The following is a 24,511-nucleotide window of genomic DNA, read 5'->3' on the forward strand; positions in this document are numbered from 1 at the left end:
AGAGGTAACATATATAGCCTACTAGTCGACGGATTTCATTGATCTGAGGCCCCACGTAGCGTAATCGCCAACGCTCTTGCTTTTGGTTCGAGCGGTCTCGAGTTCGATTCCCGATGGGGACACTCGGTCGAAAAGGTGTAATAGCTATTTCAGGTCAGTCATTCTGAATGAGGTTTTTCCTGGGTTTTTCCCATTCACACCAGGTAAATGCCAGGCTGGTACCTAACATAAAAGTACCAGGCCACTTCCTTCCTTCCCCATTTCTTTTTTCCCCTTCAATTTCCCGCATAGTGTGATCGTTGAGGGATGTCATCCTTCATATGTGTGACGGGTTAACACGGTCATAGATGCCGAAAGCCCGGAAATCTTATCCTTAACCCTAATCTTCATTGAGCTGAATAAAAGGGTATTGGATGAACATACAGGATGAACCTGAAAAGGGGCGCCAACTTGGAATCGAAACTCGAATAGTGACAAATTGGAATCGAACAGAAAGATGTGTACACCTGTCACTCGTACACGACGCGGAATTCGACAACATGCAAGAGGACTTTTTGTCTTCTTTTGATGTCACGAATCACCCCCTGGAGTTTGTGCACATCTTTCAGGTTCACCCTGTAAATCCTCATGCGTAATTTTTGACAAAATTTAACGAAACTAACTTAACTCGTTTACTCCTCGGTACTGTTAAAGTTTACAAAAGAAAAAAGTAGAAATGTCAAATCTTTAATTTTTTTATAAACTTCTGTGTTTTGATCTATAAATATTTATTATATCTTCAAAGCTTTAATTAAAAAATTTTTCTCTGTCTTCAAAGATTTTCGATACGTATTCTGCTGCCCCGTGTTTCTACCTTAATACGCAGTTTTTCCTAGATATTTCTCGAATGGTAGTCATAACATTCGATGAATATTCTATTAATGTTTCGACATTTTGAGAAAAGTTTTGCAAATAGAATCTCGAAGCAGGTCGTAGAATTCATTTCAAAAGGTATACTATAAGAAGAAACAAAGAGAAAAAATGAACATTTGCTAAGTTGTCTGTGAATCACTGCATTCATGTAGTCAATATGAACTGCTGATATTACGAGATGCTCTTATAGAGGTGAGTAAGCTGGAAGGTATGTAAGATTACTGGTTCAATTAGTCTACTTCATGTAAAATTTCTTTTTGCCCTTTATTTTATTTTTTATTGTTTTATCAAACTGCTGTCAACTTTAAGCGTCGCTGTCACTGAGTTTATACCCCTGGAAATCTTAATTCGGGGAAATCTTTATTCCTGAAAGTATTTACCCTCGCGTCAGTTTATGATTACTGCAAAGACAAAGTCAGAAATACTATACATTGATATCAGTGCTTGTAATCTCTTATGAGACGCATTCACTTTGGGACAAATGGCTTTGTACCGGAAAATTTCGTGAGAGGTAAAAATTTTCTACAAAATTATTACTTCCCATCTTGACTTCTGATTATTTTAAATACAAATTTAGATTGCACGATATTGATTAATATCTCTTAGAGGTCATACTCATTTTGGCTTCTCCCACTTTCCAACCCAAAGTGTGACTTCTTGTCGGCTTCTGGTTACTTCAAAGGCAAGATGGGGCAGGGACGTACGGAAGGGGGGGACACGGGGGTCCGGACCCCCCCGAAATTTCGACTTTTTAAAAATTTAACCTAATTTTAGGGGCAATTTTAGCAATTTTAATATAAAATAGCTTCATATTTAGTTTGAACCCCCCCGAAATAAATTCCTGGGTACGCTACTGAGATGGGGTGTTACAATATTAATTCGTGTCATTTGAAGACTACCTTTTACGAGTTACATTTAGTTTAAGCTCTCGTACTTTCTACCCAAAGATCTGATGGGGCACAATTTTCGTTGGAAATTGTAGTCAAGTGTACGATGCTAACTTTCGTTTACGTAATATTATATCTTAAGAATTGCATTTCTAGGAATTTTATGTTTAGTATGCTTCCTTTACCACAATTTGATGAGAGAGAAAAATATCCTAGGAAGCTAGTGCTCTTCCTTGTTAGTTTCTGGTTACTGCAAAGATAAGTTCAAGTTTTATAACATGATTAAATAATATTATTCTATGTTATCTCTTTGAAGACGCATTCAAATAGTGTGTATCAGAAAATTTGAGCTCTTGTTACTTTATGGTTCTTTTGCATACTGTATGGCAACACTTGCTGTTGTTTCTGATCGTGTGTACGTGGTAGATTTGTGAATCGAACTGTATCATATGTTTGTTATCTGATAATTCCCCAGATAGATTGATAAATTCGTAAGTGGGCAGAAAACTGTGCCCAGAGGTATAGGTGTTGGATGTCAGTATTCCCTAAGTTTTCATGTTTACACGAAACAAAATGATATTTTAAACCATTTTGTGTCCGTCTAATAAGATTTTATTATTTTCTAGAAAATACCTCCACATTTAGATTATTTTCTGGATACCATCCTTGAGTATCCAATAGAAGTTTTGGTCAAATTAAGTTTGACTTTAGTTTTTTCTGCTCAAAAAACCAATATTAAAGATTAATGGCTTTATACAGCACCCATTTGTGGTTGTGTTTGTGTATCTGGAGTTGACACTTACCTATTAATCAAACACAAGACGATACGCATCAAATATGAGGTTACTAATTATTCTTTTATTCAGTTCAAGGAATTAAAAATAGTCATCACATTATTTATTTGCTTAACAAACTTTCCTATTCACTAAAACCATTAACAATGAACAACAATAGGAAATAAGGATGAACGAAGTCGGTTAGGCTTTATTTTTTTAAAAAAAAATATCCCCTTATTCGTCTGGTAGAGATGGAGGAAAACCTCTTTAGAAACCTCAGTCTGAATGGCCGGTCAATGGATTAGACCGGTGTTATCCAATGAAAAACACACGTGTTCTGGTTTTATCCACGGTGGTACGGAAATCCAACTGCCGCGGTCTGAAAATCCGACCGCTTGTAGTTACGATTCGATAGGGCAGTTTCTGGTTATACTATGCAAACATTTTCTTTATCAACCATTCCGCAGCGGTGACAAACCGCACGATCTCAGCCATAATTTCAGTTACTTGTTGTTGTCTTAAGTGGACCGAATCTAAACAGTGAGCACTATTGCCGGTACCGTCCGCAGAAACAAATGCAAGTGGAAAGAGTACTAGCGGATTCGCTGAGGTCGAGCAACCGCTACCGTAACTGCACGGATAAAACTGGCCTTAGAACATTAGACCTCCGTTTTATGAAGAACGTTATCCATTAACCTTTGACTCTTTGCTTTAAATCTTACATCCGTTGAAGAAAAGTGAAACAAAAGAAATAAGCCAATTTCTCGATGCATTGTCTGTTATTTCAGGATCATGTTTCAGAATTGAACTTTTTTTTTTATTATTCCATCTTTCCTTCATATAGCGTCATTATTAGATAGTTCATTAAAATAGTTTGTTATTGAAAAATAAAGGAGCATCTTCTTTTACATTTTCCGTTACCAAGCCTTGTTATAGCTCGTTACCCGTATGGGTTGCAGTATTTTAATACAATGTAACTTATATGAATTTTCACGGTGGAAATACACGTAAAACAACATCAAAAACAGTCAGGTTGAAACTTGCATATATGTAAAACTTTCCCAGTAAAAATGAGGTAAAAAGCAAAAATACATAGAAAAATAATGGAAGACAGAAACAAAGGAAAAGTTAGCTTTTTTTTAAAAAAAAAAAAAGAACATGTAATAAACAAAAAAAACGTTTATAATACAAAGAGAAAAAGAAAAACATAACCTATCTCATGGAAAGTTATAGAACAGGAGTCAATAGAGAAGAGTTTGCAATTAGTTGAAAGCCTTGAAGTTAAGTTCTTAGGTGTGAAGCCTCGCAGCTGTTACTGCAAACTTTCCGAAAACTTGGCAATGAGTTAATGCCAAAGGGAATCCATGCAAACAACGTTGAAATTTTGCAACTAAAGTCGAGTCTCTATCGTTGGTTACTTCAAGTGAAAGTTTTTTTTTTTTTTTTTTTTTTTTGGGTGAGGATTGTAAAGTTGCGGTAGCAGTCATTTACTAGTTAAATTTCACTTAACTTCGGCGGTTCCTATTCAAATTTAACAACAGATTTTTTTTTCATTCTCATGTTGGCCACTTAACGTTAAAAGAGGTAAGAGAATACATTAGATCTTTGTATACTACTATATTGAGTGTTTCGGAAGTTGGTGGAGGGTGAATGTTAGGGTGTAATTTGTTGAAGGATGTTGAAGGAAGAGTTAGTTGAACGGATCAGAACTGTTTCAGTTAATCGATCTATACTGAGAAGTAAAGAGTGGTTTTACATTCGAATATAAACAATATATGCTGGTAACACTACAACACTTGATGCAAAGCAGATTTAATGATGGGATCGATATGATTTTTGCAGTACTGTGCAGTGGGGAGGGGCGAGCGGGACGAAGGCTCCGGGCACCGAAGTAAGGGGTACAAAATTCGGGAGGAAAAAAGAAAAGAAAAGAAGGAAAGACAAAAGAAAGGAAAAGTTACTCGGAATATTACTAGTATGTACTTGAATCCTCATCCTGATTTAGGAAGTGGTTCTTAGTCATGTTAGGAAAAGTATGTGCACATTATATAAAATGGAAGGAAAAAAGTTATAAAAAGTACTCAACACAGGGTTTAGTTTTGAAAATTTTCTTACGCTTCGCGCCAACCATGATAGCACTTCGCAGCTGGTCTGTCGACCTCACTCATATGTACGGGGGCACCGTCGTATACTCTCGCCCCGGGCGCTGATTTTCCATGGCACGGCACTGGATTTTTGTTATGAATATATCAAAGTCAGGAAGGAAACATCTGTTTACAGTGATTTGTATTGGTTTTTAATTTGGTTTCACTATTAAATATCATAAATGGTTCACTTGAAAGCCTGTTTACCTTAGCATTCGGCTACCAGGAGGGTCATACTTAAGTAATTGTGTAAAGAGGTGATAAATACTTGTGGAAATAGGTACATTCTTTGGCACGACTTACGATATATTAGTAGCAATCTTGAAAACTACATCTTGCTCTTATGTACAATTATTGGAAGAAGTCGTTATTCATATAATAATACGTAATCAGAAGATCCTTTTTGATTAAACAGAATTCAAAGTCTATCTAGTTGTTTGAGCAGAAAACGAATAGGCCTTGGTGCAGCTGTTTTCAAACTGTACGCCACGGTACTCTGCTACAAAAAAAAAACGGCACTCGACGTTAGAATTAGACAGCAGTAGCTCAGTGGTAGATTTTTCACCTCTGGTGCATGGGGTCCTTCGTTCAATCCCAGCTCGCGCCAAGTGAACTTTGTGGTGGACAAACACCGTGTGCGTGGGTTTTCTTGGAATTCTCCCATTTTCTCCCACTTTTTTCATTCCACCATTTTATTCATTTCTCATCATCACCGTTTCCTTTAATTTAGCCGGCATATAATAATCGTGGGATGTAAAACTTAAAGATTTCATTTCATTTCTCAAGTTAGAATTTTAATATATTTATGCCTATCTTTCGGCACCATCGAAAGATCTCGACAAGAAACAAAAATTGTTTGCGAACCACTTGGCATAATATTTTGCATTTGGCATAGACTATTCGGTTCATGTTAACTTTCCTTTAGTAATTCAAAATAGAAATTACACAAAGCCTCTTAGCAAAACACAGTGTTTTTATTAAAATGTCAATGTGTAACAGTTTCACCAACTAACTAAATATTTGGCTTCATCAGATACATTGTATTAATGAAAATATTGCGTTTTGCTCAGAGACTATGTGTAATTTCTATTTTGAAGTACCTAGATACAGATAGAATTTATTACAATTCGATACAGTTTCTTATCGTGCTTTTAACCCGAAAACAGCGAATGCTGGGAAGATATGCAGTACATCATACCATAAAATCGTGCAGGACTGTTGCTTACGATGAGGATACTCATGATTCCAAATATATCTAATCTAATATTCTAAACCAACCAATTTTGATGAGTTTGCCAGTACATTTTATCTCGAAAACGGACATAATTAATTTCATGAAAAATTGATTCATCCAGGTCGGCCCAAACAATTCTCATGTTCCAGATTTTTATAACGTACGGAAGTATAAAGGTGACCAAGAAAGTTCTGTCGCTTTTTCACCCACCACATTTGAACATCGATATGTCATCTAAGATGTACCTGGAAGATCACAAAATAGTCCCCCAGCAGCATCGACGACCTTCTGCCAACGTTATGGAAGGCCATGGATTCCATCGCGGTAGAACGTGGTGGGCCGTGAACCGAACAATGTATCAAGTGCATTTTGAAACTCTACTAGGGATTTGAACTGGCGTCCTCTAAGGTGGTTGTCCAAGGAATGGAACAGATGGTAATCGGACGGTGTAATGTCCGGGAAGTATGGCGGATGCAATAATGTTTCCCGTCCAAGGTGTAGAATGGTGTCCCGAGTCATCTTAGCCACGTGAGGTTTAGCGTAGACCAGTAATGGGAGGACTCTTTTCCGATTCAAAAGTGCTGGCTCCAGAAGTTTGAGTTTTCCTTGAACACGTCTCAACTACTGACAGTACACAGTTGCATTGATGCTCTGTCCAGCTGGTAGAAGTTTCCGATGCACGATGCCGCGAGCAGTCCACCAAACACAGAGGGGGACCTTCTTTTGGTACAGTGCTGGTTTCGGCTGTTTTGGAACCGGTTCGTGGGATGCTAACCAATGATGACGGCGCGTGGAGCTTCGTACAAGATCCACTTCTCATCACATGTCAACACCCTGTCCAGAAATGGCTTCTTCCTCAGACGAGACAGCAAAGGAACACAGGTGTCTGCTCACGTTGACTTCTGACCTGGAGTCAAATCATGTAGAACCCATCGACCCAACTTGTAGTGCTTCCCAAGTTGATGGAAGTGCTGCTGAACGGTTTCTCCACTTACACTGAATTGTAGTCCCAGTTCCTCACATGTCTGGCTACTGTTCTTGTTGTAATGCGTCATCGAGTGTTTCGTCACCGTTCTTAAAATTGTTAAAAAAAACGCTGCACTATTCGCGTAGTCATAACACCTTCACCAAAGGCTTGGCGTATCTTCCGCCTCGCAGCAGCTACATTTGACCCCAGTTTTAACTCGTACACTATAAGGGTGCAAGGTTCGATTACTCTGTGTCCCTGTTCGGGATAAGCCATATATAAGAGGATCAGGGTTCGATTCTAGCATGTTCCTATTCGGGAATAGCCATATATAAGAGAGTGTTGGGTTCGTTTCCTGTAGGCTACCGTTTGAGTAAACAGATTTAATGGTATCGGGATTGATCCCTGAACGTCCTTATACTGATTCATGAAAGCACACAGACCTTTGGACTACGAAATGCCAACCCACAAGTAAACATTAACAAACTAAGAACTAAGCTGGTGAGACTCGGGACTCGAACCATGGGCTTTTAGTATACACCGTGTTCGTGATTACTTCCTGCATTCACCTCAGCTGGATCAGCTGATCGTTCCATTCGTGGTTACCCAGTATTTGCAATATATGTATTTCTTTCCCCTGTATTCCATGCAAAACAATATCAACCTGTCGCACTGCTGGAACTGTAAACACAATAAATAGAATACATGCACAATACTTATCCTCTAACACAAAATATTATTATGTAGCATGCACACTTTTAAGTTACTTGCATATTAATTGATTTACACAAAAGATATATTTGATAGGTATATTTTAAACTTTTCACATGTGGTGGCACTTTACATATTATAAGCACTAAGATACTTTTCAAATTGTAATGATGTGGCCCCGTATTGCGCGACGACCGAATATTGATATTTCCACGCGCGTATTCACGGTTACGAAAGTCGAACGATTAATAACGTAGGCATGAACATTATTCACTGATGTCAAGAGATAGTAGCACTGTTTATTAGAATGTTCACTCTTCTGCATGATGGTTCCATTTTCGCTAGTACTGGATATTTTGCCACATTTTCCGTAGATTTAGTAGATAATTATAACTTAGAGGCCTTTTCATATTAAAATCTTCCTTTTAACTTACTTTTAGTTGAAAAATTACTAATGAACTTAACACAAGAAATTGCATTGAAACTTTTGCGCTTGCATTTAGCACTATCTTAAATATTAGAGTCGTTCGTCGAGTATTCTAATCTCTTCCGTTGTCCAAGTTGCACTCTCCGCGCCAAGTTATTGCTGCTCTCTCGACTGACACACTGGAGGCTCATTGATATGTTATTGGAATAAAAAATAGTTCCCACAAAACATTTAGTTTTTATATAACTGCTTCGTTAGTAAGAAGTTATTAATTAGTTGTCATTTCATTGAGAGTACATCAATCATATTGAAACACATAGTAATGTAAATAATTAATATTTTTTATTAAAAATGCACATTATGACGTATGACCCACTACTGTTTTTTTACTTAAGAATTCAGCTTTGCATAGGTGTGAGTGAGGGAACGAGCAAATACCTTCCCAAATACGGTTCGGCGAGAGGCGCTGAAATATCTTGAGGAAAGAGGCACCTTCTGGGTAGAAAAATTTCATGGTTTCGCTCTTCTGCGAATTTCGACTGGCTAGGCGCTATTTCCAAGAATTAACATTGAGAATACGAGAGTTGTTAAAAAGTAGATATAACGATATCGTTATAACACCATACACGTCTTTATGATGCTCTGTAGAGATCCCATGTTCACTCTGTCTTTAGTCAAGTTCACGGGGAACTGGATATATCTACACCAACAACTGACCTTCGCCTTGTCTCCATTCGAATTCAACTCACTGTGTGAGGGCCAATTGAACACAGACCTCCATAGAAAGCGACAGAACTTTCTTGGTGTCCTTTATAACTTTGGAAGGTTGAAAATTGTATTTGTTTACCACTGATAATACTTTTCTTTTTCAAGTTTTGTTTCTTGCAGCTAATAATTCGTCCGTTCCGAAGTAAAAAATTCCTAATTTGTACACTGCCTACATAGTTGTATATCTTTACATATAACTATTGCCCTGTGGTGAAGTCATACATAAGGCCTAACTAGCTTTCGAGATGAAAATAACTCATTCTTCATGTCAATTGCTTGTTCAAATTCACCCCTCAGTATCATAAATCGTTTGCAGTGTTTACTTACTTTTTCGCTCTCAATGTCTAAAGTACGTGGTTTGTTTCTACATTCGGATTATATATTTGGTCTAGGAATTAATTCGTGCGGGTGGACAAGAGATAGCGCAACGAACGGAGCGTCCCATAGTTCCGTGTATCCACACATGTGTTGCAAACCCCTGTCATCGCGTATCGTTCGTAGTATAGGGCAGTGGATTAAAGCGTCAACAACACCAGTTTGTAGTTAAGTGAACATGACGCAATTTGTGCCTGATAAAGTGTTTTTGCGGGGTGTCCTGCTACATTACTTTAACATGCAGAAAAGTGCGACTGAAAGTCATCGTATTTTGGTGGAAGTGTATGGTGACCATGCTCTAGCTGAGCGAACGTGTCAGAAGTGGTTTGCACGGTTTAGAAGTGGTGATTTCGGCTTGGCAGACCAAGAGCGAGCTGGACAGCCAAAAAAATTTCAAGACGAAGAATTGACAGCATTGCTCGAGCAGGATTCGTGTCAAACGCAGGAACAACTTGCAGCAGCATTAGGCGTTGATCAAACAACAGTCTCCAAACGCTTGAAAGCCATGGGAATGATTCAAAAGATGTCACATTGGGTTCCACATGAATTGAAAGACAGAGACGTTGAAAGACGAAAAACCATTTGCGAATTGCTGCTTCAACGACAGAGCAGAAAGGGGTTTCTGCATCGAATTATTACGGGTGATGAGAAGTGGATCCATTACGAGAACCCTAAACGAAAAAAGGCCTGGGTGAAACCAGGTGAACCAGGTCCATCACAACCAAAACGAGATATTCACTGTGCAAAGGTTATGCTGTGCATATGGTGGGATATGAAAGGTGTGGTGTACTATGAGCTGCTGCAACCGGGTGAAACTATGAATGGAGAACGTTATCGACGACAATTAATGCGTTTGAAGCAAGCTCTGGCCAGAACACGACCAGAATGGGAGAACAGACATGATAAACTTATTGTTCAACATGATAACGCTCGCCCACATGTCGCAAAACCGGTCAAAACCTATTTAGAAAATGTCGGATGGGAAGTTTTACCCCACCCGCCGTATTCACCAGACGTTGCTCCTTCGGACTACTACTTGTTCGATTGCATGAACAACGATTTGATTGGACAGCGGTTTACTTCTTCAGAAGATATCGAAACATGGGTCTCTGACTGGATCGCTTCCAAGGATGAGGACTTCTTTCGCCACGGAATCTGTACATTGCCTGACAGATGGGCGAAAGTGGTGGCTAGCAATGGACAATATTTTTCTTAAGGTATTTATGTATTTTGTGTTTGTACTACAGCTTCAATGTGTGCGTACCAACCGCACGAATTAATTCCTAGACCAAATAGTTCCTCAGTATATTAACTCTATTTAGCTAAAAATTTTATTCTACTCTTTAACAGTCATTCTTCTTTTCTTATTTTCTACTGCCACATTTGTCCTTCCTTTCCTCTAATATTTTTTCACTAATTTAACTTCATATTCTTTTGTTCATATTTCCATACTCTTTTCAATTCGTCTGTCTCTTCACACTTACTTCTACACCGTGATTTTGTCGGATTAGCTGTATAGTTCATTATTCATCTCTGTACACTCTTTTCTTTCCTTTGAAGTATCTTGTTGTCCATACTCTCCTTTCCTCCATTTTCTTCAACTTCAGTAACTCACACTTCTAAGCCCAGTTCTAATCGCGATACTTTACGGCTTCCTCCGTAGTTTGTTTGTATCAAGGCTTGAACTACTTCCACCGTGCATTAGCCATTTCTTCTGGTTCTTTTTGATTATTTAAAGGAACTTATTTTTCCGTACCCCATTTTCCAACTTCTCAACATCTCACTTCTTGTATCCTACTTTATTTTCTTCTGGCTATATTTTTCAACTGAATATAAACCACGGCCAGTTCCAGATTCTGGTCTGAGATCCTTTCCCCGTGGAAAACCTTCACATTATTTAACCCATTTTGAAACCTGTCCTGAATCAGTAGAGATTTCCAGATATAGCTTCTTTTGTATTTGCTTGAACCAATGGTCCTATATTACTAGTCAGCTCTACGTACAAAAATTTATCTATCACTACTCTTTCTAATTTCTTTCTCCTAAACCATATTTACCTACTCCTAAACCATATTTATCTACTCCTAAACCATATTTACTTACTATATTACCATCCTGTCCTTTTCCCACTTCCTCCTCCTCCTCATCATCATCATTGTTATTCTGACATTATTGACAGATTAGCTGTCGTAACTGAGAAGCTTTGATGCACCACGTTCTTCAGAAAACTTCTTCGTCTTCACACACGATTTTTCTGTTTTAATACTGTCCATTTAGTACCGTTTCCTCTTTCGTTTTTCCCTCTTTTTGAGCTCATTCGTGGCTAAGCGGTTAGCGCACTGGCCTTTGGCGTGATAGATGCGGATTCGATTCTCGACGGGAGCTCATGTGGTTCGGATTTCCTGTTAATCAGTAGGTCCACGTCTCATATAGCTTCAATGCTGAAAGCGATGTTACAACTCAAAATCAACTCAACTCAGCCTTTCCTTCTTTTCCTTGCCACTATTTCTTTTAATACGTTCCTCATAATGCAGTTCCTTCTCACACAATGCGCCAACCAGTTTCTCTTCCTCTTTTGGACTACATCTAAAGTTCATCTGTTCCCTTCCACCATTTCTAACACCTTTTCATTCGTTTTCCTGTCTACCAAGTTAATTCTCTCTATTCTTCTCCTTATCCACATTTCGAAAGCCTCCAGTCCTTTTCACCACTTTTCTATAATGTCAATGTGTCTGTACCATAGAGTGCAATACTTCACACGAAATATTTTAAGTGTTTTTTTAACACTCTGTTCAAGGACCCACGAGACAGACTTTTCTTCCTCCTAAATGTCACTTTCGCCTTCCTGTCGTTGCTTTTATTTTACGTTCGCATTTCATGTTCCGACTAATAATACTACCCAGGTATCAGGAAATAATCACATATAGTATTTTCTCCCTTCCTACTTCTATATTTCACACCGACCGCTTCATTCCAATCTCCAGGTGTTTTGTCTTTATAGCGTGTATTCATCCCATTTCCTTATCAGGCCTTTCTCAAGTTTATTCTAACATTTTATTAATTTCCCTCTCAGATTCCTCAACAGACACCATATCATCCACAAACCGCATATACTTAATTATTGTACCTCCTCCCAAAATACCGTCCTCATAATGCAGGTACCTCTTCAGTATCTTTTCTACATAAATATTAAATTATGTCGCCGGGATACAACATTCCTGTCGAGTTCCTGTTTCAATTGCACTTCCCCTATTCTGACGCCAGGTTTATATATAAGTTTCTTTCCTTCCAATCCAACCTTCTTTAGAACTCCCATTAATAATTCCCAGTTCATCCGGTCAAAAGCCTTTTCTGGATCAATAAACTCAACGTACACATCTTTCCCTTTTTCTATAAAATCTCAATAAGCCATTTGCATCTTCTTATATGTTCTGACCCCGAAATGTTCCTCCCCAGCTTCTTCACTTCTTCTTGCATAGAATCTTGTGTTTAGTATTTTGCACTTTTTGCTGCATGCGATATGAGGCTAATAGTGCTGCATTCCTCACATCTCCCTGGGTTCGATTTCTTAGCCAACGGTATCATAATTGTCTTCAGGAAATCTTTTGGCTACTCTGTTGCTTCATACATTTGATTGCAGTTCTTGCCCTTGTCTTCCATATTCTTAATAATTTTGATTGGTATATTATCTACACCGGTTGCCTCTCCATTGCTAATCTCGGATATAGCTTTTTTAAACTCATCTCGAAGTATATTAAATCCTTTGTCATCCTCACATACTTAATTTTCTATTACAACATCTACGCCACACTATCTATCTGTACTCTCATACAAGTTGTTAACGTTTTATTTGAATCTTTCTAAGACTCACTCTTCTCGCTTGCTACATTTCATTCTTTATTTTCTACTACCGTCCTAATATCCCTTGTTTCCTCTGAAATCCCATAGAATTCACCTCCTCCTAGATTTCTTCATATTTCCCATACTTTCTAATTCTTCTATATCCTCACACTCTCTATTCTATATCCTCCTTTCTCTGTCTGTTTTCGTTCATAACTATCTGTACAAATCTTTATTCTCCCTTATATCAGCCTGTTTCCACTCCCTCCTTTTGCTTATTTTCTCTGTTCTGTAATCCGCGGTTTGTTAGACGTTTTCTGTTCGCGATAACTTACTACTTCCTCTGAGCCTGTTGTATGCAAAATTTAATATGCGGCCATTGCCCGTTACTACCTGGATCTATCCTTTACCTGTTTGAGTACTTTTCTAAGAAGGTTTGTACGAAAATATGTCTTGTTTTCTCATGTTTTAAGTTTTAAATATTTAATTTCTTGTTGCCTACTTTTCTTCTGCCTACATTTTTCAGTCGAATATCTACTTCCGGTAGCGCAAGGTTGTAATCTGAAAAAATATCGCCTCCTTCGGAAAGGGTCTTTACCTTTGTCAAACTATTCCAGTAGTAGTCCTGAATCGTAATATAGTCTATGTGATATTTTAGGCCGTCTACTAAGGATTTCCATAAATGTCTTCTTCTCTTATGCTGGTTGAACCAAGTGTTCCCAATTACTAGAGAATTCTGTCCACAGAAATTGACTTTTTCTTTGCCTAAACCATAATTCCCTACGATACTATCTTTCCGTCTTCTGCATTGAAATCTCCCATATCAATTTGCCGTGTATCCCTCTTCTCCCTGTGAGACCCGGGTTCGATTCCCGGCGGGAGCTCATGTAGTTCGGATTCCACGTTCATCAGTAGGTCCACGTCTCATATAGCCTCGCTGCTGAAAGGAACGTTAAACTCAAAATCCAGTCAAGTCTTCTCCCTGTCTACAATTTCGTGTATTTTCTCATAATTTTCCTCCATTTCTTCAATTGCCTGTGAAGTTGTCTCTGCATATGTCTGTATCTGTCCTACGTGTTGGCATATAATTATTGTATGTTTTTCCTTCGAAAGGGAACAGGTGAGAACACTGAGGGAATATTAAATTTTAAGAAACGTAGTATATGATAAAAGGGAAACAAGGAAAATGAAGAAAAAGATTATTAAAATCAAACAACGGCTGCGTCAATACGAAGGAGTTAATTGACACCATGGTGCACAGAATCTTCAAAAAATTGCTTAAATTAATCTATCAGTTATGACTGAACACATGTGGTGATGATATTATTGTTTATAACTGGCAGAAATACTATTATTTCTGTCGTTCACTTCATATCAAAAACAAATATGGTTTTCTTTATATTATCGCCTTATAAATCACTTCTTTTTCTATAAAAAGAAACCTTCGTAATTTACAATATCTATAATACTTCAAAATTATTTTATGCTATATTTTCTATTTCAGACGCTTGACGAATGGTCTTTCGACGTTTTTGCTCTGAACGAGTCTACGGTGAATCAACCTGTAAAGTACCTGGGATACGATCTACTCAATCGCTATGGCATTATCCACAAATTTAAGGTAAAAGTTTTTAGTTATGTTGCTTAGTTACTCATCTTGTTTTCCCTTTTAGTAGTCTGCTTTCAAAATTATTATTCTTTTCTTTCATTGAAGTAAATCTGGACTCAAATCATTTTAACATTATTACGAGAAATTTATTGCATCATTTTGTAAGCTGTAACTAGTCATAATTGCAGAATTTTGCTTATTTCATTTTTCATATGTTAACTAGTACTTTTTCAACTTTTTTTGTGTATGTGTGTGAGAGAGAAAAATAAAGACAATTTCATGTTAGTTATAGTGTTATAAATAATATTTCTGCTGTCAACATGTAAATTTTTAACGTTACATAACCTCTTATTATTTTAAACCTTTTTTTCTTTCTTTGACAAAGAAAACAGATTCTGCTGGTTAAGGTTCTCATCGAGATATGATGATAAATGTGATAGACATAAATAAAGCTCATGCGTCTATACACTTCGAAACCTATACATAACAACATCTATAAAAACTAGTAATGATACTTTTAAAGTTAAACTGTAAAGTAATCTTGAATGTAATTTAGTAGCTTTTCATACCTAATGTTCCAGTTTTCATTTCCGATAGCTGCTTGAAGAACAGTTTGCTGTTTTGATAGCATATAATCATGGATGAAATTAAGAATTATAAAATCAACTTTTGGAAAACAAAATAGTTAACATAGGAGATGCTTCTAGTGAGTTTTTATTAAGATGAAATAGAGGTTCTTGCAAGAGCAGAAGGACCAGGTGAAAATTGTACAGTAAAAACACATGTGATTTTGATGTTTAGCAAATGATTTGCAGAAGTAGGGAATGTAATCATCTATTGTCTGGTTAATACAGGTTTATTTATATTTCGTTGTAAGATGAAATGTGTGTAAGACGTTAGACCTATTAAATTATTAAATTCCTATTAAATTCCAAACTGGTTAATAAATTACCATAAAGGATCCATGGTTCATTGCCTTTGGACGATTAACACCATATTTTTCTGGATGTGCTCAGAATGAAGTTAATTTTCGAATAGTGAGTATGTCTTCCGTAATAACGATGAATACACCACATAGACAGTGATAGATCGTTTTCCGTCAGATAGTGAAAGCGGTTCAAAAGTTTTTGACCTCATACTGTGGAAAGTGGATAGTTTCAACAGCTGCTAGTGAACAATTCTGGTGATATTTTGAACTATATTTTCTATATCGATGAAACGTGGTTCCTTTATCTGGCGATAAGCTAAAAGTAATGCTTATCGAGGAAACCTCCACACACTCCTAGCAGCAACTTCAAACTGCTATTTCTGATATCACCAGGAACATTTCACGTGAACAACTTGTGAGAGCCTTCGAGACAGTGACAACGCTAGAGGGAGGCAAGAGATGGGCGCCGTATATATATATATATATATATATATATATATATATATATATATATATAAGATGTGTGTGTGTGTGTGTGTACTAGCAGAATGCCTGTTCTTCGCACAGGAACAATACTTTTAATTGTGGACACAAAGGGCACCAAAACTGCCACCAATTAACTTAGGGACCCCAAAAACTATGAAATTTCAGTCATTTTTAATTATTTTTTTACATGTCATCCTCCCCTCTTAGGAGTACGAATGGGGTCTGAACTTAAATTTAAACGACATCTGGAAGTGTCATTGTTTTTCTCAGCACCCCGAAAACTATGGATTCAACACTAATATCACTCATTTTCAATTATATATATATATCCCTCGTCCCCAAGTTGCGGGCTAAATTTGGATTTAAACGGCATCGCAAGTGTCACTGTTCATCTCAGCGTCCGCGAAAACTATAGATTTGACATTAATGTTGGTAATTTTAGATCATTTATACATATATCCTCCCCTCCCCAAGTTGCACAATCAAGGTGAAATGATAAAAACCATGCCAGGCCCGAATCTCATCTATGTTGAAAACTTGATCGAGATTGGTAGGGTGGTTTAGGAGTAGATAGATAGTTACATTTCTCTTAGAAAACAAACTATACAAGATAGACAAAATCAAATGTTTCATTTGTTACAAGTGACAAATAGCGACGTACACTGCATTGTAATACAAATTGTTGTGACGAAATTATGTAGCACAGCGAATATCTTGGAAACAAATTTTCGAAGATAGATGGTTGTTAAAAAGTATTGGAAAGATTTTCATCCAGTAATGGATCGACAATTGTTGATAATGGTATGTATGTGTTTCAATTATAAATAACCCTCACCACTTCACTCATTTGATCCCAGTTCTCATTCTTGATACCTGAATATTTGAGATTAAGGAATAAATGCTTATGCTTTGTTCTGAGAGATCATGGGCCTTATGCAGAGTCGTTTTGACGTGTGATTAGTGACATGCTAAAGAGTTCGACTAACATATGTTTCCTGCAGTAGTCAGGCTTTTAGCATGATACTAATCATATGTCAAAACGACTCTGCATAAGGCGGCGTATGTTTAACCTTGTAGCTATAAGAATTTCTAAAAACAAAGATACTTATAATAAACGTTACCGTTCCCCCACCCCGCAAGTATGTACAGAACAAAGCAAGGTTCTTTAAATATTTTAATTGTTCTTGGCTGTGAAAAATTTGTATTCAAGCTGAAATTTACAATACACACACTTGCTATGCTAATAGAAATACAATATATATATAAAATATATATAACGTACCGTACTGTAGTTTGTCAAAATTATAATTATTTCATGTTGTTCGTAAATCATGATGATAAGTTTATGGCATACATCATAAGCATAAGCGATATGGGAGCTCGGGATTTAAGGAGTCAAAGTCAGGAAATGGTATTTCAAGTGTATAAACTCATTCCTTTCACTTGGCATGGCATCTTTCTTTCACTAGGTCATGCCTGTGTGAGTTTATGACTGGGTATAACAAACGGTTCTGCGAACTCGAAATATTTTAACAACCGGTTCTAGCTAACCGGTGCGAACCGGCTGAAGAGCACCACTGATTATAATGTAAGTCAAATAATATAAAACTATAATTTCCGGTATACAAAAAAATAGCTCCCCCCCCCCCAAGAAAGTATCTGTTCCTCCACTTGCCCCATTTTCCCTCCAAGAAATTAAAGCTGGTGTCGTCACTGCTTCGAGAATAAGAACAAACGCGTGTAGAGATGTGCATATTAATGGAAACCATTGCTAGCCATTATTATAAGGGTAAATCTGTGTTACATATTGTTGTACTAGATTGTGACACGTGTATAGTTACTTTTCAAACACACTATATTTACTTATTGTGTACAGTTTACCTGTTTTTCACATTAACTGTGATCTATTTTCGCTGCGGAAATCATGAAAGTTTTATTACTTTGTCTCACAAACGTACAGCGTATTTGAATCATGGTGTGTTGACCTTGCGCGAGGTTAGAGATAAATATCCTAGAATAGAATATGTTGCTATACAATTGGTTGTCCACCTGTTACCGAGCACTCTTGTCTTACCACTTGTGCGGCACGATTGATTTTCCTGGCATATTAGATGTCGATGCTATAAGCATTCACTGGAAGTATGTAACAAGGAGCCCATATGCTAAAAGAACCATCCCAAAACTCGTCTGGTGGATCCACAAAAAAGCTGAGGAAATCATAATTAACTTGGCCGATCAAGAAATTGAAGCCTGCGACATCCTGCATTCGAGTTGAGAATACTCATCGTTCATCTTGTAATTATATACTGTAATAACACTAATTATCTCTCCCAGACTTAACTTACTTTATGTTTTCTTTGAAAAAGGTCACTTTTGAACTTTTCTTCATTTTGATATCTTTCCTTTCTTCTTTATAGAAAAATGTGAAAAATCTTAATAAAGTCAAAATCTAGGACAAGTGGAAAGCAAATCTTGCAGCTGAATATTGACCTTCTCCCTCCAACAACGCCATGAATTGCAAATTCCTAGAAATGAATAATAAAAAATCATTATGCATTCAGTAAAGGGTAAAATTCCATTATGTAATTTTAGAATCATTTTGTATTCATGTGCGATAACTATACAATGCAACGTTTAATTTAATACATATTTAGTTCCTTTCTTATCCAATTATATTTATTTTAATTGGAAATTGCGAATAATGTATTTCTTACTGACAAATGACAAACGTGAGTTAGCATGAACAATTTTTTTTCATATTTTCCTTCCAATACATCTCTCCCTCTACGTCTTTCATATTGAAGTCGTGCAAGTTAAAGTGAAATTGGTATTTCTCATGCAAAAAGTCCACGTATAGAGAATTCCGTGTCTTCACAACCAACAGTTGGAAGGGGACAGGTATTAAGATTTATACGTATTTCCAATCCTTTCTCCCACTCAATCGGGAAGAAATTTACAAAATTTTAAAATATAAGACTACGAAAACACTTTGTTCGCTTTCTGTAAAGAAAGAAGGCTCAAAATATCAAATTCTGTGTATGTTTATGCAGTGGTTGAAGAATCATCCCACCCTCTTCGTTTGCCATTTTAAATTCAACCCTTCAACCTTCTGAATAATAACTAGCATGGATGCGGCTCTTCACAACTTGCATAAAGTAAAAATTAGAAGTATTAGTTCCATCCCTGCATACTAAGCCTAAGCCTAAGCCTAAGCGTTAAGCTTAACGTAATCATAACTATTATCATTTAACATGTCCATTTATTTTCTCTTAATATGACCACTTTTACACACAGTATGATAAAGTCTTCATCATGATACATAAATGCATGATACTAACAGATAATATATATCAGTTCCTGATTGATAATCATTCAATGATAGCCTATAGAACAGTGGTCATAAATTGAGATAAATTTTCCTAATCTAAAAAAAAATTTGGTTGGAAATTTAGCGATTAGGGAGAAAGGGAATTTTAAGGCAAAATGCTGTAATCAGTGACGATGATATCTAACGGTGAGGGCCTTGTGCGTGTCTGTAGACGTGCAGCTGAATGGGAAAATCCAGGTTGTGCTCACAATCGACATACAGAATTCACAGCTAGTACGGGGCAATAAGCTACCCATCCCGCTCACCTGTGAAAAGAAATGTGACATTCGTACATTCGTGTCGTCATCGATTCCGTTCTCCAACCTCAACTGATCACTGTCGGGAAGCCCATCTTGAAGGAGGATACGCGCATCCTTATTCCGTCAGAGTAATTTACATGCTGTACTTGATATAGACATTCTATTATGGCCTGCTAGGTCTACCGTACTAAATCATATCGAGCATGTGTTGGACAAAGTGACACGGTGCCCGACTGTCAGTTGCAACGACCGTCGCACAATTACACCAAGATTCCAGCGAGCGTGAGGTACCATACCAGAGAAACGTCAGCGCTTATACGATCAGCACTATTAAGAGTAGTGACGTTTACCGTGTATAATATATTGAGAATGTCCCACAGCACTATGTGTGAATTACTACCACCACGTAGCCTTCTTGTTGTGTACAAACTTGGAACTATATCTGTGAATTCTTATAGCAGTTCTTAAATGTATCTCCACCAGTATACATATACCGGGTGTATCAAAAGTTTGGATCATAGGCTAACTTCGTTATGAGTAAAGATACTAAAAGGTTGAAAGAAACCCAAGTAGCAAGAAAGCTTTCAGCCAGTTAGCGCGTGCTTGGCTTCGGCTTTGTACGCTTGCTCTTTCAGCGTGTGCTTTCATATAATCTGCCTTTTGTTGTACTTGCAAGCGATACTTTAGATCCTTAGCAGAGCGAGATAGCATCAGTGAACGTTCATTGGTTATTAACTTGCCGCCAGCGTAAAACGCTTGCGTCAAGCTTGAATGGAACACTGAATGCAAGTTTGCCCCCAGTGTAACTTGGTTACTGGAATCCAGATTGCGGCATGCTTGCAAGCTTACCAATCAAGCCGAATGGAAGCTTGCTGACTTCCAATGCAAAGCTTACAGCAAGAGGTTTGCAGGTTGTTTCTGCTACTACAGAGGGAAGGAAAATTGTTGAAAATAGCAGGTTTTCAATCTAAAATATTGTATTTTTTCAATCGCATCAACCATTTGGACTCCAAACTGGTAAGGCACTCTATGTTAAATGAAACGAGAACGTTGCAAGTTTAGCAGACCCTCACCATATCATCAATACAGCAATTTGACCTGTGCTAGGTTCCCTCACGTAAATATATGCACGTTCGCAGTTTCATTTTCGTAAATGCTTACGTTCCGTTCGACCAGCCAACTAAACTGGAAACGTTACCATTTTTATTTAATATAGGGTGTATCCTTACGAGTATGCATCACAAACAGTTGGTGCGATTGGAAAAATTCCACCACTTTAGATTAGAAGCAACCTTTTTCCAACAATTTTTCTCTCTTTCCATTTTTACGTACCGTAGTTTTATTCAAAACGAAGTTGGCCTACGGCCCAGACTTTTGATACACCCTGTAAATTTCGATGCTGAATTTTGTATCATGACCACTGTTCCTTCAGGGTATCTGAATCGACAACGAAATAATAACAATAAAGCACTTTTTTAAAAGAATACACTCAGCTTTAGTTACGAATTTTAATAGAAAAATTATTCAGCTCGCTAGAATTTGTTTACATGCTTCCTCCTACAAAGAGAGAGTACTAAATAACATACTGCAGGCTGTGTAGTTTCTCTCGTAGATTCATATATGTTCTCCGTAATTTTCACATTAAATTTTGAAACTTTGATCAACAGCTTGTGAACAGAATGGCAACTGATCCTTATCTGCACAAACGTTATTCCAGGATTCACTAGAATGTCATTATATTGCGTTGTTACAGCTCGATTCACTGGAAAGAAAGCCAATCTATGCGTGAAGCTATTTGATAACAAAGGATTCAAATGTAAAATACTTGCTTTGTGTTTGTGATTCTTTCCTATTTTAAAAGGAATGGCTAATGAATGATTTTGTCATTCTGTTATGTTATTATTATTATTGGTTTCGGGTTCGGGCAAAGTAATCAACTTCGTACATTGATATTGTTGAAACAGTACTATGAGTAACTTGAGGAAATAATGGAGCAGTAGTTAGCTCACCATTTCCGGAGCTTTGTAGTTGCCTATAAAACTGCATATCTAGCTAACACTAGAAACGGAGGTTTATGTACTGTACATGGAGGTAGGCTTAAGCCTACTATAAAGTAACAGCTGCTATAACCAAGATGCGTACGTGTCATAATCAAGAAAACATAGGTGTTCCACTAAGTTTCCATAGAGAAGTATGTGGCTTGATAAAGATTTCTCTTTCTCTCTCTCGGTGTATATATACAGTGGCGGATCCAGGATATGATCAAGGGAGGGGCTAAACCATAATTTGACGTTTTATCCAGTGTAAAGCAGAATTGAAGCCCATTTTATCCATGTAAATCTGAGCGTCAAGGAAGGGGGCTATAGCCCTTTAGCCCCCCTTGGATGCGCCCTTGTATATATATATATGCGCCCTTGTATATATATGCGCCCTTGGATGCGCCCTTGTATATATATGCGCCCTTGTATATATGTATATATACTATATATATATATATATATATATATATATATATATATATATATATATATATATATATATATATATATATATATATATATATATATATATATATATATATATATATATATAGTTTTCTCTAGTTTCAGTTGATTTTTTGGTTTAAAACAATCTATAATAATGATATTGAAATACCGAGTGTTTCAAGTATAACATCCAATTGTTATAAATGACAAACAGTATGGAGATAAAAGAATGAAGGAAAAAATGAGATAGGAAAATGTCAGAGGTCGCATCGATCCGATGAATTTGTTTACAGAACCGTTAGTATTCCATGCCATCTCTTATCAGGTAACATGTCTTGTTATTTAAGATATTCAAGTGATTCTCCAAGGACCTATGATACAGGGCCTTATAAGACAAGTAGAATCCTATTTGGCATCATTCTTCTATCTCTATCTGACTGTGACATACCTGACCGGTATATTGACTGAGATGTACGAGTACAAAACTCACTTGATCTTAAACCAAAATTTACCGATCTTGACCTTAACTTGTTTAGTAAGCATGTGAAATATTTTCATTGCAGAGCTTTGTTTTCTGAAGTATGGGAATCAAAATTGGGATTCGTTCTCAGTCAAATGTTCGAAATAAAATAATCCACTCATTGCTATTTAGAACAAGAATTAGGATGAAGTACATGAAACAAATACGTTAAACGTTAATTGATATTAATCGTTAACTTGTTAGTCGATATGTAAATGAAGTGAGTATTTATAGTAAACACTTGCTAGAAGCAATTAAGGACAATTTCTTTTGAGATTAGGAAACTCACTTCTACGTAGCTTACAAAAATGAGTCATAAGCTTTCAATATTTCCACAATACAAATGGTAGGCGCGTTTAGATCCTATAATCGATCGTAAGTACAATGTCAAACTAGCCCAAGAGGTAGTGTTGTAAGCGAGCTATTTAACACAAAGACCACCACTTCGTCAGTATATTCAGTTAATTTTTAGTGACAGTGACAATGAGCGTTCAACATCTGATACGTGAACTGTTACTGTATGAGTTCCAACTTGGGTATAACGCTGCGGCTGCAATCCAAAACATTTATCGTGAAAAAAAAAAAAGAAAAGCAAGGAAAAAGAAAAGAAAAGAAAATTCAGTGAACCACAGCACAACAACTCGTTGATTCCAGAAATTTCGTGTAGATTGTAAAAAATGTCGAAGATCAGCCAATCTGGCCGCCCCAGGGTAAAAATTCTGAGGTCACACGATACTCCTTTAAGTAAAAATCTATCTACCAGCGGACGACGATTGCCATACCGACTAGACATATCCCGGCCAACTATAGTGCGTCAACTTCGTGAACTCGGTAAAACCACCAGGAGCCGCCGCATTGTGCCACATGAGTTGACCCCAGCTCTGCCTCAAAGGAAAGTGGATGTGTACTGACAACTGCTGCACGATATGAGTGATATGAATTTCCTAAAACGGGTTTTCACATGCGGCGAAAAGTGGATTTTTTTTTTTTTTTCGAAATCCAAATGTACAAAAATCAATGGTTGGGAAAGAGTCAACTTCCAGAATCAGTTGTCAAACAAGGTCGTTTCGAGCATAAAGTCATGCTCTATGTGTGGTGGAAATACAAGCGGTTAATTCAAGGCAGTTTACTTCGGAGTTCGTTCCTAAGGGTCGATCATCAATACCGACCTTTATTACGAACAGTTGGAGTCCATGTATGCTACGCCAAAAATCTCGTGCGTTGGTGTAAGCGAAGGCGCGCGCCACTGCAACAGGCTGAACGTGCAACCGCACTCTGTTCAACGATGCAACAAAAATTCAGGAACTTGATGACATCGAACTGATGTCACACCTCGTATATATGGTCCGGACCTAGCCCTTTCGGATTACTACCTGTTTTTATCCACTGCGCACTTCTTGAAATCACGATGCTTTACCAATCAGCAGGAGGTGGAAATAGCAGTGACTGACTTCCTTGCTTCCTAGGACAAGACGTGGTATCGACGTGCAATCGAGGAACTGGCAGAAAGTTGGCTGCACAAAATCCAACACGAGAACATACTTTGAATGATAACATGCTGTCATTGTACAGTAATAAATACGGATATGTTATTTACCATGCAAGATTTATGACTCACATTTGTAATTATGCAGCATTAAATTTACTGTAATGAAAATTAGAAAAGTGTTTAAAAAATTATGGGGAAAAAGTTAATACAATTACAGTTATAAATAAATGCTAAACAATTAAAGCAATGATAATTGGAAGAACGAAGGAAACTGTGAAATGTAAAAAATACATAGAACGATGCAAGGGCGCCGATCCTAGGGGGG

The 24,511-nt window shown here is 37.2% G+C and overlaps 1 protein-coding gene across 2 annotated transcripts in view; it reads left to right on the forward strand.

The window, feature by feature from the left end:
- LOC145687808 (dual specificity calcium/calmodulin-dependent 3',5'-cyclic nucleotide phosphodiesterase 1-like) overlaps positions 1-24,511 on the forward strand; it is a 714,058-nt gene that overhangs the window by 599,378 nt on the left and 90,169 nt on the right. For both annotated transcript variants that reach the window (XM_081761233.1, XM_081761240.1), the window contains one exon: positions 14,546-14,662. In XM_081761233.1, coding sequence (XP_081617359.1) covers positions 14,546-14,662 — 117 coding nt within the window. The remainder of the gene's footprint in view (positions 1-14,545; positions 14,663-24,511) is intronic.

Source organism: Thermobia domestica, chromosome 1 (genome assembly GCF_964235325.1).
Source record: "Thermobia domestica chromosome 1, izTheDome1.hap1.1, whole genome shotgun sequence".
In the NCBI taxonomy this organism is placed as follows: Eukaryota; Metazoa; Arthropoda; class Insecta; order Zygentoma; family Lepismatidae; genus Thermobia; species Thermobia domestica.